The sequence below is a fragment of the Cantharellus anzutake genome (genome assembly GCF_015039405.1).
Source record: "Cantharellus anzutake strain C23 chromosome Unknown EI90scaffold_67, whole genome shotgun sequence".
Classification (NCBI taxonomy): domain Eukaryota; kingdom Fungi; phylum Basidiomycota; class Agaricomycetes; order Cantharellales; family Hydnaceae; genus Cantharellus; species Cantharellus anzutake.
In genome coordinates, this window is record NW_024067017.1 from 347,534 (window position 1) to 362,728 (window position 15,195).

At 48.5% G+C, this 15,195-nt stretch overlaps 1 protein-coding gene across 1 annotated transcript; it reads right to left on the bottom strand.

The window, feature by feature from the left end:
• Window positions 1–11,626: 11,626 nt before the first annotated feature.
• Window positions 11,627–14,075, bottom strand: EI90DRAFT_3246409 (uncharacterized protein; the record flags this gene model as incomplete). The annotated part of the gene is made up of 10 exons (XM_039066563.1): window positions 11,627–11,840; window positions 12,088–12,137; window positions 12,194–12,508; window positions 12,568–12,665; window positions 12,703–12,716; window positions 12,765–12,990; window positions 13,187–13,380; window positions 13,434–13,671; window positions 13,758–13,899; window positions 14,044–14,075. The coding sequence occupies 10 exons, from the start codon at window positions 14,073–14,075 to the stop codon at window positions 11,653–11,655; spliced, it is 1,497 nt and encodes a 498-aa protein (XP_038911092.1). The 3' UTR covers window positions 11,627–11,652.
• Window positions 14,076–15,195: the final 1,120 nt, after the last annotated feature.

Genomic DNA, 15,195 nt, shown 5'->3' on the forward strand with positions numbered 1-15,195 from the left:
CATGATCCCACAAGGCGGTGGCTCACCAGGAGGTCTCAGAGGCCGCAGACAATTTGGGGGAGGCCATATGGGTGCCCCAGAATGGACTTGGGGCTGAGTTGGGTCCGCACTGCAAATAGCAGAGTAGAGCAGACCCAAAGAGGTTGGAGTGCGGTGGAGAAGTGGCCGCACTGAAGGAGATGGGAGAGAATGATGGGGGTGAGGGATTATGGGAGTTGGTAGAGGAGGTGTTGGAGTGGGGAGAGTCAGAGTGGAAGTGGAAGGTGAAATGGAAATGGGATGCGGCGCTTCTGGGGGCGGCACAGCGATTGGGGGAACTGGAGAGGGCGAAGGGCACATGGAAATGGGCTGGGAATGCCAGGGAATCGGTGGTGGAGCAGCTGGGTGCGAAAGGAGGGGAAGCGGGGGCGTTGGACCCGGCGTTCGCGTCGAATTTGACGCGTCTGCCGCTTTTGACATGTGCTGGGGGACTGGAGGGGGCACTGGGGCGTCCAAATGCAAAGAAATCGCGTGTTTGCACGTCGATTTTGACCCAAATTCGGTTGGTTCATGAACCAGATGCGTCTGCACAAGCGGGCATGCGATTGCATGAGCCTGACGCAAAATTGGGGTGTTGGATGGTGTTGGAATGGGGGTTTGGAGGAGGGAAGTGGCTGGGAGTGGCTGGGAGCGCATCGGAATAGCGCTGGATGGCTGCATTTCCAGCGAATATGAGGCAATGGCCTCTTTGACGCGTTTGAAATGTAAATAAAAATCAGCCAGTCGCCTAACCAGAAAATTCCAGGCTATACGCGAGCTACTCAGCTGAGATCCACCCAGTATTAAGCTACAATCGCCCCAGGGGCCCACCTCAAAATTGCACGGCATGAATCCCAGTGCTGCTGCTACCTGAGTGAAATTCCGCGCTTCTTGGACAATGAAGCGCATTTGGTGGCGGCGCAGGCGTACGAGGCGATATAGGAGTGTTCCAGTGGCCTGGTGATACTTGCATTCCATCCCAATCGTCTCCAGGGTTAACTGTCTCCATTCCAACAGCAAATCCAGCGGTGCGCGCATGTCTGGAAGTGTTCCACTAGAGAACTCCTCCAGAACTTGCTGCAGAAGAGAAATCACCTTCTGGCAATTGTCTGGGGGCCTCAGCGCGAGGGTCCAGGGTGTCTGGTCCTGCGTAGAGTGTCGCATATCCGGATTCCTGGATGCAACCAGGGTTGGGGCACCAATGTTACAAAAATGGGGCTGGAGGCGCCCATTTTCGTCCATCCTTAGCGCAGGAAGAGGGAAAGGTTGGGAAATGGGGTTCATATGGTTATACAGATGTTATCACAGGCAGTTTAACATTAGTTGTAACAGATGTTAGCACAGCGGGTTTTTGGTTGTTTATTGATTGGTTAAACTTAATTACTATACAAATCATGTGATACAGAACCCATAAGAGTCTAAAATGGGAAATTCCCATTTCCATAACAGTTAGGCATCCTGGAAAGTGTCCATGAGAGTCCCCATGTCAATTGAATCTTCATACACATCCTTTGTGATTTTTCTGAGCACTCCAGAATGCATTTTGGTTGTTTGTTTACTTCTGTACAGCTTGCGATTTCCATTTTGGGCCAAAAACCAGTTTTGTGGTCTCCTGAAGTATGGATCTCGGCTCCACCACATGGGACTTTCAACACTGCCACCCTCATGTGCCTTTTGACATTGTGTGGAACCTTAGAGTAAGATGAGAAATTGTCACCACCATTGCTCCACAACAGCTGGGTCAATCTGGATGAAATTTGGGGAATCCATGTTTATCATTTTTCTCTATTTTTTGAGCCCTTGATTGTCTCTCAGTGGTCAGCAGTGCCAAGCATAGTTTTTGGGCTGAACCAATTCAGTACCAGCATGTTATGCATAACTGTACTCTGTTATAAAATGGAATAAATTGTTTTTATGCTCCATGGGCATTGGGAGGTGATCTTTACATGCAAGGAACCCATAAGGAATGTAAACTGCAAAAATACCAGCAGTGTAGAGTATAGTAGGTTATCCTGCCTACAGTGCATGTATGTAGCACAGCCACAATATCACTCTTATGTTGATAAGGTTAAAAGGCTACATAGAGCCTAAGTTTCCCTCAAAGTTAATAAATATATAGTTTAAATGATTATTATTTATTAACATACAACACTGCAAGTGTTGCCGCAATATTTTGTGGCACACACATTGCATGGATGAGATATACATCTGGATCTGATGTTGCATGGATCCCACAGGGTGGCCATTTCTCACAGGGTGGCCATGGGGGGTGGGATTGCACTTTCACATGGTATATTCCCACAAAAAAAAAACTGACCCCTCTGTAAACAATGCCTCACAAGCTTGGCCAATCCGTCAACACATCAATTGCATTGGCCATTCTTTCTAGAGTTATCTCTAGATGAGCCATGCTATTATGGCTTGTTTCCTCGATCTTTTTTTGGATTGAGTTTATCGTGTTTATTATGCATGATTCCTGGTTTTCCAGGAGGAAGTTTGGCTGGGTGAGTAGTGACTCTCCCCAGTTAACATTGCCGCTTCTGGGGGTTCCAGAAGGGGTTCTTGGCATAAAGACTCTATGCTTGCTTTGTTTAGGCAAGGCTGTCACAGAGGGTGCTTCCTTTTCATGGAGGGGTCTGTTTGCTGGTTTTTCCTTACTTTTCAGTAAGGCTTCCTCAGCGAACTCCCTCATTTTGGTTCACCTTCTCTCCATGATCTCGGGGACCTCCTCCGAGGTTGGTGACCTTGCCTTGTCTGGCATGGCATGGGGTAGTGTAAACAGCAGAAGTTCTCTCTGAGCTGCTGTGCTCAGAGAGATCCTGCTCTCAGGGTGTTTCTTTGTGCCTTCTCAGGCCTTTAGCCTGAGAAGAAGTTGTTCTTTGTTTCCCATCCTCCATTCAGATGGGACCTGGAACAAGTCCAGTAGTTTTTCAGATAGTCAATGTGGAGGTTCTTCCCTCTGTTTCCCTTTGTCTGCCTTTGGGGCTTGACTTGCGGAAATGGGGGAAGACTCCAGGGGATAGTGGGGCCCTGGAGTTTCCTGTGACTGTATCCAATCAGCTTTTCGGGCTGATTGTTTGGCACTATGCATTTATTGTGCAAGTCGATCACCTCCTCTGGAGGTGAGAGATCTTCCCCAACTTGGGTGAGATCAATGTGGCATGGGGTTCTAGGGGTATTGGGCCCCACACTTACTCCACATAAGTTTTTAAAACCTTCAGGGACCAGCCCTGAGGTGGTTGCTCTTTCTGGATCATGTTGATCCTCATCGTCATCTGATGATGGTGTCAGGGCACACCCACCTGACCTGGTTCCACCTGACCCGCTCCCTGCTACCCATCCTTCCTCCTTCCTCCTTCCTCCCTCTTCCCCTTCCTCCCTTTCCTCCCTTTTCCCTCTTTTCTCTTTCTCCTTTATTTCATTCTCCCTTTCTGTTTATTCTTTCTATTTACACGGACCACCTTCCCTTGTATCATTGTACTGTTGACCCATCTGGCTTGGACACCCGGATGACTTCCCACTACGCCTAGCACGCACACCTGCAGCGGATGCCCTCGGGATCCCCTGCAGGGATACCCAGATGGCTGTGGCTCTCTCCGTAGATGACATGGCACCCATCATGTGACCCAAGCCGCATGTACATAAATGTACCTGAAGTGGGAACTGAAGAAGTAACCTTTTCTCACGTTTTCCACTTCAGTCTAAGTGGCCAGGGACTACAGTCCCAGATCGGGCCTGTCAGTATGCACGCCTGCTTCGTTCCCCGAGAGGGTCCCTCTGCCGGGCGCTACATCCGGGCCCCCTCCACCCTGGACATGTCCCTGACAGATGGCTGTTGCTTTGAATCTCCCATAATGGGAGATTGTGGTTTCTTTATAAACTGCTTGTTTTTCTTTATCATCGCTGCAGATGCAACCTTGCCCTTGCAGGCATGTTTTGGCACCATTGGCACTAACAAGTCAGGTTGTTAATGTGTCATATCCATTCCCGGCCATCGACTTCCGGTCCCTCCGATCCCTCCGTTCCAACTCTGCTCCTCCCTCACCAACCTCAGAGCCCCCATATTCCGCAATCCTCTCGGTACCCCTCGATGGTCACCACCCCCTCATTTCAATTTATTACCTACGCCTCCCTAAGTATGGAGCCCCGAAGACTTCCGGACAGCTCTGACGTCCGCTAGCACACCCCTGCCTCCGCTGGGCAATACACTCGCCTGCCCTGCAGAGCCCACCTTTGGGCCTATCCCTCCTTTCCGTTTCTGGGTTATCGCCTGCCTTTCCGCTAACCCCGCAAACCGACTCGTCGGTAATATTCAGTCAGCTAATGGTTAAACCCCGTTAGCTCCGCTCCGTTCGGTTCCGCCAATTGCGGACCCGTCCCCACTGTAACCATATATATATCCCACTTGTACATAGGTTACGCCCCAGTAGAAAAATCAACTAGAGTTACCCCCCTAGGTTCTAATTGCCAGTCAGTAAGTTAGGGCACGGACGTGTCACTAGGCACAGCGCTCTTGGCAGAAGTCGCTGAGGCCGAAGCCCTCCGTTATAGACACTCCTTCGTCTCGAATCTGGTCTCTGACATAATGCAATGTGATAGTTTTTGTGGGTTGTGTTGTAAAACACACCTCATACACTTAAAAAAGTGTGAGGTCTCAGTGGGGGATTCCCAGCACATGAGGCTGTAAGTGATACGATGGTGTGTATATTACAGTGTGTGTAAGCGGTTCACCAGAAGTTTCCACTTACCCATGTGACTATATGTACATCGTAATTACATATGGCTCAGGGTTTGGGGCTATTGCCCTGACAATAATGCTCTGTCTTCAGAGGACTTCCAATCCTTGGTGAACGGGACTGGTTCTGGTTGTGGGCCCTCCACATTGCAACCCTCTGGATGATCACTGTCTTTGCTCCCTGTTGAGCAAGACTGGCCAAGTCCAGTGCCTTGGTGAGTCAGATTTGCTTTTTTTTTCACATATGCTGGGCTCATATGGAAATCATTCTCCAGATTCTGAAATGTCTGGATCTGGTGATGACAACCAGCTGACCTGAGAACCCTTGGATTGAGTTCTCAGTGGAATCTCTGATTGGCAGACTTCAAAACCATTGGTGCTGCACCATCTCAAGGGAAGTGTTCATGTTCCACATTAGCTCTTTTCACACTTTCCACATTGTACCTCAATTTTTTTTGTTTCATTTTCAGTCTCCTTGACACTCCAGACAGTGTCATGTTCCAATACTTGGAAGGTTGCAGTGTCCCTGAAGATTATGCTGCTTGGAGGTCTCCTATGCTTGCTGCCACAGGATCCTTCACAGCTATACATCAAGATCCCCACAGTGTAGGCACTGTTCTACATTGCAAGGTGGGACACAAACTACTATTCTTCCTGATCAACATGTCCCAACCCTTGATTGTGAGGTTCAATGACATCAGATCTGACAGTGCAATCAGGTTTGAGTACCTCTTCCACCCCCCTCACAAGTATAGCCACTTTATCCTCTCCCCAGGGCAAACTCTGTAGGTTGTTCCTCTGATGATCTTCCAACAGTATTGATGGTATGTTCTAGCATCATGGCTCCTGGCCAAATCCACTTTTACACTGTCAAAACGAGAGGAAGGTTGGGACCCATGCATAGGGGGCTTATGGACACTTCATTCTTTCTCTCCCCCACTGCATGACCTGATCTCTTCATTCCAGCTGGGTGGATTGCCATCAGCAATTGCAGCAGGATGGTGAGATGTATAGTTGTGAAATGAGCACAGCAATGCTCTTGGCATTTGTGATGGACTCTTGTCAACATCTTTCCTCTGGCTATTCATTGGTGGGTAACCCACCAACTGAGGAAGTCTTCTCTGCCATGTTTATGGCGATTATGTATGCCAGTGGAGAAGGCATTGCTGAGACAGCACATCATTTGCCAATACAGCAGGCTCTATCCCAAGGACTACTGTTATGGAAATGAAGAATCTTATGGTCCATGACAGGCAACCAGGCACACAGGTAAGATGTTTCTTACTTCTTCTCACTTCATTCTCTGCCAAACCCCATGCCAAGCTTTCCCACTGGGTTTTGGTGCTGGCTGGGGGATTTGTTGATTTCCAAGGGACTTCCTTTGGCCATTATAACATTTATATTAGATAGATACAAGTCATATGACATGTATGGTAATTGCTGAGATGTTTTCTCATTATCGAATACATAACCCACAAACCTTGTACCATGATTGTAACATCCTCACCATTGTGCCACCACTGTAAACTCAACCTGTAACCCTGGAACCATGTCCACCTTCTTATTCATCCTCTCCATGACAAAACCACAACAAGGAGGGCATTCCCACGCCCAACCTCCTGCTGCCCACTCCCACCAGTCCACCAGGTGGTTGTCAGGGACGGCTCGAGGAAGGCAGAGGTAGCAGCGTAACGCTCGGCGCTAGCGGCCCGGACGGCAGTGGGGCAGTGAGACCGTATAGTGGATAGCCCTTACTCAGGCTTACATCCCTGTGTGGCTTCTTAGGCTGAAGTGGGAAATGTATTGTTATTAGGGTGGGAAGCTAGACTAAACTAGGGTACTTGCCTGAAGCGGGAAATGAGAAGAAGGTTACTTCTTCGGTCCTGCTTCGGCTTAGTTTATATACATGTGTGAACGGGTCACGTGGGAGTGCCATGTCACCTTCGGACGAAGCTGGGTTACCACGGGTGGCTCCGCGGTCGATCCCGAGTGTTGGAGGGGAAGTACAAGTAGGAGTGCGTGGCACGTCCAGCATGGTGGTGCCCCTACGGGGTGCTCAGCGTCAGGCGCGTCCGTGCTACAAGTGTAGGAAAGAAGAGAGAGATCGTCTGTATAAAGATAGAAAAAGAGAAGAGGGAAAGAAGAGAGAAAGAGAGGGTGAGACGAAAGGAAAGGAGGTGGCAGCGGCGGCAACGGCGGCATGCCCTGACAGTGGTTGAGTGGTCACTCCTATCCAACCAGAAGTTCCCTATCAGGAACTGTAACCTATCCCACCTCCTTAGGAGAGGGATATGGTCCAGGCAGCTCCAGGATGCCTGGCCACACACCCATGGGTCCCACTTCCCACGGTCACCCACTACTGTGCACTGGTCCACCAGCCTGCTTTCCCAAACAACTTCCGCTACCGGTACACTCCCATGAGCGCCAAGTCCCCATTAGCAGACAGCCAAGTGGCTCCCTCAAGGAGCCCACATCATACTCGCTACCGGTACGCTCCCAGGAGCACCAAGTTACCATTGGCCAACCGACAGGTTGTACTTCCCATTCTGCTCTCCCTCTGATGGCTATGCAGCCACCTCCATTAGTGAGCCAAATGGTTCAGGTTGGGTTCCCCAGAACCCATTCCTGTAACAACTACACTGTCTTTGCATGCAAATTCCAGAGTGTGTGGCCAACCTCTCTGACCCTGTGGCTACTCAGGAAGAGGTGGATAATTTGCATCAGCCAATGAGAGTAGCTGTCTGGAGATGTGCCTCCAAGACTCCCATCTTCCTCATCAGCCACTGATTTCAACCCCATTTTTGGGAACACTGATGCCATGATGTCAACATCTGTGACTGGTTTATCTCTGATTTCATCTGCCCCTAGCTCCCCTGGACTCTTTGCTTCAACCCTGCCTTCCTCAGGGTCCTCAAGCAACCAAGCAGAGGGTTCAAGACCTTCAAGTAATCCATATCATTGATGGAAACTTAAGACAGTGTGTTACAAAAATGGGGCCAGAGGCGCCCATTTTCGTCCGTTCGAGGCACAGGAAAGGGGAAAGGTTGGGGAAGAGGGTTCATAAGAAGTTACAGATGTTGTTATAGATGTTGTAACATGGAGTTTAACAGATAGTTTAACAAATGGGTTTTCAATGGTAATAGTTGGATAACCTCTATTTATTTACATATCATGTGATTTGGGTGTGTGCAGGGCCCATAAGAGTCTAAATTGGGAAATTTCCCATTTCCATAACATCGCCCCCCAGACTCTTATGGGTCTCTGCACAGAACACCAATAGCCCACCCAAAAACTAAAAACAAAAACAAAAAGAAGAGAAGAGAAAGGTTGTGAGAAGTCTCACAATATAGAAAAATTCCCTCAGCCAGCACCAAAACCCAGTGGGAAAGCTTGGCATGAGGTTTAAATTATGAAATAAAACATAAAAGTATAAGAAATTATAAGAAAATAAAATAAAAGTGGCCTCAGCCCCCCAACTCCTATGATCCCACAGGGAGGTGGTTCACCAGGTGGTCGCACAGGCCCCAAAAGCTTTAGGGGAGGCAGCAAAGGTGCCCCAGAATGGACTCGGAGCTGGGTCGAGTCCGCACTACAAATAGCAGAGCAGAGCCAACCCAAAGGTGTTGGAGTGCGGTGGAGAGGAGGCCGCACTGAAGGAAGTGGGGAGGAATAGTGGGGGAGTGGTTGTTGGAGTGGAATTGTCGGAGGCGGTAGAGAAAGAGAAAGTGTCGGAGTGGGAAGAGCAGGAGAAGCGGTGGAAGTGACACAGCAGGGACCTGGTGCTTCCAGGGACGACACAGTGAGTGGGGGGACTGGAGAGGGTGAGGATCGCGTGGAAATGGGCCGGGTATGCCAAGGAATTGGTGGTGGAATGTCCGGGCAAGGAGGGGGAAGCGGTAAGCGCGTCGAAATCGGCGTTTCCGTCGAATCTGGCACATGCGATGGCGTTGAAGGGCGCTGAGGGGCTGGGAGGGGAGTTGGAACGACCAAACGCGACGAAATCGCCGGTTTGAGTGTCGATTTTGACCCAAAATCGACCAGTTCATGAGCCAGACACGTCTGCGCAAGCGGACGCGTGATTGCATGAAGCTGACGCGAAATCGGGGGTTTGGATGGTGTTGGAGTGGGCGATTTGGGAGGGAAACTGGCTGGAGTGGGCTGGGAGCGCGTCAGAACCGCGCTAGGAGGCCCCATTTCGAGCAAATACGAGGCAACGGCCTCTTTGACCCGTTTGAAATGTAAATAGAAATCAGCTAGATTCCTAGCCAAAAGAATCCAAGAAAAATAGAAAATACGCAGCTCAGAACCGTCTGCCAGAGCTGCCCATATGTCTCCAAGCGGGTCCACCTCGAATTTGGCTGGCACAGCTCCAAACTCCCTTGCTATCCAGATAAAATCGCGAATCGCTTGAAGAATCGCGGCTAATTGACTGCGGCGCTTATTAGCGATGCGGCAGGCGATGGGGCATCCTGACAGGTCGTGGAGGAGGTCGAGCTCCACGGTATTTGTGGTCAACTCCCTCCAATCCATCAGGAGGGTGAGAGGGGCGTGCGGGAACGAGTATGACGGACTCGAAAACCGTTCCAAAGCGTCCCTCAAATAGACCAAATAACGGTCCATTGAGAGCCCACTAGTTGGGTTAGTCTGACTGATTCCCTGCACAGAAGGTCGCATTTCCGGATTCCTGGATGCGACTGGGGTTGGGGCACCAATGTTACAAAAATGGGGCCGGAGGCGCCCATTTTCGTCCGTTCGAGGCACAGGAAAGGGGAAAGGTTGGGGAAGAGGGTTCATAGGAGGTTACAGATGTTGTTATAGATGTTGTAACATGGAGTTTAACAGATAGTTTAACAAATGGGTTTTCAATGGTAATAGTTGGATAACTTCTATTTATTTACATATCATGTGATTTGGGTGCCCATAAGAGTCTAAATTGGGAAATTTCCCATTTCCATAACACAGTGCCTCTGACAGTGATGAAGATGGAGCAGAGTTGAACCCCAAACCCTACATCTCACTGACACAGCCAAATAGACCTTGACAATATTGAAACTGGGCTAAACATGGGTGGCCAGTTGGAGGGAATGGATGGTGGAGCAGTGGTGACTTCTTTATTCATTTGGATTGCAATATGTAGGCTTTGGGGCAGCAGATGCTGGGAAATCATCTTGCACATCTTGCACCCCTCTCAGAGTTGTTACTTGATCAAAGCCCATGATTACAGCTATGAAGCTTATGAAGGGGATCCCTTGGTTCAATGAGTATGCCCCCACAAGCTTCCTCAGGAGTTGGGCCTCAAGAATGCAGAATAGTGAGAATTCTTTCATTTTTCATCTACCTTGCTGATCATAACAGCTTTCTTGGCCCCTGATCAACATGATAGCATGGAGTTTCCAGACTTCAGGCAGACACTGGAGAATCCACAAAGGAATCACAAAAGTTCACTGAGAAGATTGCCCAAGTCTTCTCTGCCTCAACTATCTCTGTTCAACATCACCTTGAGAATATAACATACATCAGGCTCTGCATCCACTCACCAAGGTCCCAAATATTACATGGCCATTGAGGGCAGGTTGGGAAAAAATGAGAAGTTGGACGCAGTCACAGGGGAGGAGCTAGGATACAGGAATGCTATCCATCTCTTGGGGGGGGGGGGTTGTCATAGATTCTTTGGCAGTGTAAACCAGAACAGAGAAAAGTGTGCCCCAACAAATAGGGTATGATACATTACTTGCTAGCATGGAATGCCATGAAAGCCTGGCAGATGACCTGAGGAAGATGAGACTCATGATGTCTGGGACCTCAAAAGCAATAGGCAGGGTGAGCTAAACATAGGGAGTAAAATCTGTGAACCCATCATCAAATTTACACACAAATGTCTGAAGGGGGAAAACAAACTATCAATATGGTTTTTCTTAATCTCAATCACCATTTGTTGGTATGCCAATGTGGTAACAATACCAAAGTACAATCTAAAATCAGGTGTTTGTGATCAGTTTCAACCATTGTTGTGGATGGATGAAGGAGCCTTGGGGTGAATGGATGTGCTGTGATGATCCCCAGTATCTGCTGATAAAAGCCATAAAGCAGGTACTCAGTACCACTTAGCTTCTCACTTTCTCCATAGGCAGCTGTCAGATCTTGAAGGGACCCAAGGTACCACAATTCAGGGGATTCCAGGGCTATATGGTCAGGTGTGGTGCCCTGACACCATGGTACAGTGGACCACATCATGTTTGGGGTCAACTACCCAACTCCTACAACTATCCCTCAAGTATCTAACCATTCCATGCCCCCTTGGGTTCTACCACATCTTTCAAACCTTTGTCTATGAGAAACTTGGCAAATGTAATCTTGAGACCATGGAAGAACTCCAAGTGGCTATGGAGATGTATTGAGTGGATCAAGACATTTTGTTTGTGGATAAAACTTGAGTGCAAGGCAAGGTTTTGGAGATACACATTATCCCAGAGACTTCACACTACAATCCCATAAAGGGAAATTTCCTTTTATAGAAACCTAGTAGGGCTACTAGGATGGAAGAAAACATATTGAGGTCAGACCTAGCATCCAAAGTGCCGACAGTGTCAGCACTTCTCCTTAGGTGGCAGTCAGACCCAGCATCCATCCAGCTTCCAGCCTCCAGAGTCCAGCATCCAGTCCCCACTCCAACTCCCAACATCCCAAAGGTCAAGCATCCAAAAAACAGAATTGAGCATCCAAGTCCAAAAAATCACCCTATAACCCAACTCCACATCATGGCAAGAATCTGTGGATTTGGTGTTCTGTCACAAATTTCATAGGATTCAAACATGTGTACATGTAAGAAAAAAATGAAAGAAGAAACAGCTGTAAAAAGAATGTAGTGGGGGAGGGGAAGTCGGAAGGGAAAGAAAGCTTTACTCATCCCCAGGCTCAGGAACAATGTGTTTGATCGCTTCCAACATGTTCTTGCGAAAGGAGATACTCTTTGTACAGCATTCCTCATGCTCTTGTGCATCCATCTCTTCAGGATTCCATGCACAATTCGCGATCTTGAGGTCAGAAAACTCCTCCAGGAGAACGTCAAAGGTGTTTGGTTCCTGCTCTTTGCAATGACAACATAAAGCTTGAGCCATTTGGAGGGTGTTGTGTTCATGAGCCCCAATGAACATCATCATCATCAAGGCCAACATGCAGTGAGGATGTCTGGGGAGTGAAGGACCTGTTTCAGTGGAGTAGAGGTCAAGGCATGTACAGCCTGCCAAACCAGCTTGAGAACCATGAGCACTTCATGCATCCAGCAGCCAGACAGAACAAGCCATTCAGAATGGCTCCCGGGCTGACTGTATCACCTTCCAGAGAAACTGTTGTGTATGCATAAACCTGCCCTGGTGGAAAGATCCTAAGGAATGGTGTTCAAAGTTGACACTGACAAGAGATGGTGGCAATGTTACTTACATGGTTTGACAAGGCAAGAGAACAATGGATGTGAAGGTGTGGGGTGGGTGGTAAAGGTACTCGAACCCCAGAGATGTAGATGTCTCCATGTCATTGAAAGCCATGATCAAGTGCTGACTGGCTTGTAGGATGGGAAGGAAAAATACGACATGCCCCATGACACAGTGCAAGCTAATCCCAACACTGTTGGGATTCTGCAAAGGTGGTTGTATCAACCCCATGGCAGAGATCAAAGGACCTTGCCAGGCATGAACATCACCAGTGAAGTGATGGTCAGGGAAGTTGGCCAGCACAACTTTTTGTGCATTAAGGAGCCTGGAGTCATGTCAGGGTCAGAAAGGCGCTGAGATATGTATCAAAGCAAAGTCACATACTTCTCTACCTCTTGGTATGCATGGGTGTACCGTGAGGCAGTGGTCACAATCAGAGGCTGGGATGTTCCAACAACACATCTCTTTGGCAGCTTCTTTTGCTGTCATTGTCAGAGTCTTTTCATCTTCTCCCAATACAAGCATATCTGAGTCTAGGGCCACTTGGTGAGTACAGCAAAATGAGGCCAAATGGAACTTACCAATGCACTCCACATCAGATGAAAACACCACAAGGCGATAGAGCGTAGGGATATTAAATGTGGTAGACCCTGGTGGACCTACAAGGACCACCAGACCCTCATTGACCTGACTCTGGAAGTCCCTTGGCATCATTGCCAAGGTGGTCTCCACCTCCATCACACAGGGCATCTCATAGCAATCGAACTGCAGTGACTGGAGGTACTTGTTCAGAGCATCCAATGAGGCCTGCGCTCCGATAATCAGTGGTGAATATAAGAAGGAAATTGAGGCAATTACTGAGTTGTCTGTATGAGGAAAGCAGAAAGTCATTTCTTGAAAGGAGCCCTTGCCATCAACAATGGTGATGACATGCAGCCCCATGAAAGAGAGGGTCCACAGAAATGTCAGCAATGTGTTTGATGGATGTTGAAAAACAACTTACCTTGGATATTGGTGGAGGGGCATCAGTGTCCATGTTGGGGTTGGCTGCAGTGTTGGAGCCTGTGTATAGTGACGTGATGGCAGAAAGGGCTGGGAAGGATTCACTATCATCATCAGACAAGGAGAAGTTGATTGTTTCCTCCTTTGTCATGGGGATTTCCTGAATGGGTGCTTTCTGAGGCACAAGGTTCATTGCTGTTTTGAAGCAGATGATGGTGAGGGATAAGCAAGGGAATCCTTAGGGCAACGTTTCTTCCCTGGAGTCTTCTGGGGAGTCTTCGTGGGAGTGGGAGTGGCAGAAGTGCTGCCAGTAGTGGGAGGGCCATGAGAGGGAGAACCAGTGGGAGCAGCAGGAGTGTTGGAGGCAGGTTCAGTGGACCCTTGGGTCCCACTTGTCTCTGTCCTGTCAACTTCCATCGCTTCCTCACTGGGATCGTTGGGGGGGGGGGGGGAAATGGGATATATGGCAATGCTACACTCCATGCACTGTGGAAGGCATCGAGGTCTTCTTGTGAGATTAATCCCATTTGTGAAACTGAGAATATGACATTGAGAAGGGCATTCTCTATCACCTTCTTGGGGCCATTGGACTCCTTGATCCCCCCCCACAAAGCAGCATGTGACAACATGTTGCTGATGGCCAGAGTGGTTGTCAGGTTGGTGAGTGTGGTGTCAAATTGAATGATCCTTGTCACACCATTTTTTTTTTGGCACCTAAGTGGCTGTGTGAAATCGAATTAAATTCAATGAAAACAAAAGCCATCTGCAAGGAAGTAGTTTTTTTGGTGTAAAATGTACCAACACAAAAATTTGCCAGTTGGACATTTCCAGCACCACTGTGGCTGGTGTCACACCAACCTTGCCACCTCTTCCGGTTGCTTGTCACACATCACAAGGAGAAGCCGGTTGACTATTTTGTGTCACACTTGGAACCTCAGCAGGTAATTGGTCATGCAGGTACAGTATTGTGCTAATTGAGCTACTTGGTAGCACAGCCATGGTGTTGGAAACAGTTAGTTACAAATGAATCTTGGACTGATACGCTGCTTTTGACCTGGGAGTTAGACTTTGGCCCACAAGGCTGGGTAGATCAGTTAGAAGTCAGATTCAACCATGAGTTTGGGTGGAGAGGAGAATGGAGAGGAGGTTGCACATCCATAAGTTAGCTTGTGAGACAAGTCATTCAGATACAAATCTTGTAATGTGACAGTCAAGCTACTTGGTACCACAGTGAGTTCATGGGAAGGAATTCATACTCCCTCACAAATATTGTTGGGCACTAAGGAGCTTGGGAGGCAAGGTGGATTGTTTTCCCAACCTACTGACCCAGCCATCATCATCGAAGTCACTGTATCGATTGCAATCCTCAATCTCAATGTCATGGCATCCTGGTAAGATGGCAGTCACAATGCATCAAATATCTTTTGTACAGAGTAGTCCACTATATACTCCATCACATGCAGACCAGCAATCGAAAATGGCTTTCGTATTTGGATGTACAAGTGAGAAAAAAAAGGAGGAAGAGGAGCAGATGGGAAGGGGGAGGTCAGAAAATGAAGCAAGAGACAAGATCAAGTCACTCATACTGGGAAACAATATGTTGGATAGCTTCCACTGTATCTTGATGTAGCCGATACTCAGGGGCAGGGGATTGTTGGGTAAGAAACAAGGAGCAAAGTCCTAGCCATTGTGACCAGAGTGGTGTTGCACAAAGGGCTATGCAGATTTTTTGAGTCGCCATCCAAGGTCGAGCTAATCTGAGTTCGTTAGAGTCTGATCAATCGATGGAAGGTCAGAAGTGAATGACATCATGTGTTTGGGACCACAGGAACGATGCACTGTTCATTTTGTGGTTTACTATGTTCTGTAGGGTCCGAACAAGTGACAGAGAAGGTTGGAAATGAGCAATATTCTGTGTATGTGTCAGGGCACACACCCTGACTAGCCCGGACCCGGACCCGCATCCGGACCCGCATCCACCCGCTGTGCTTCCCACATGCACGCACGCTC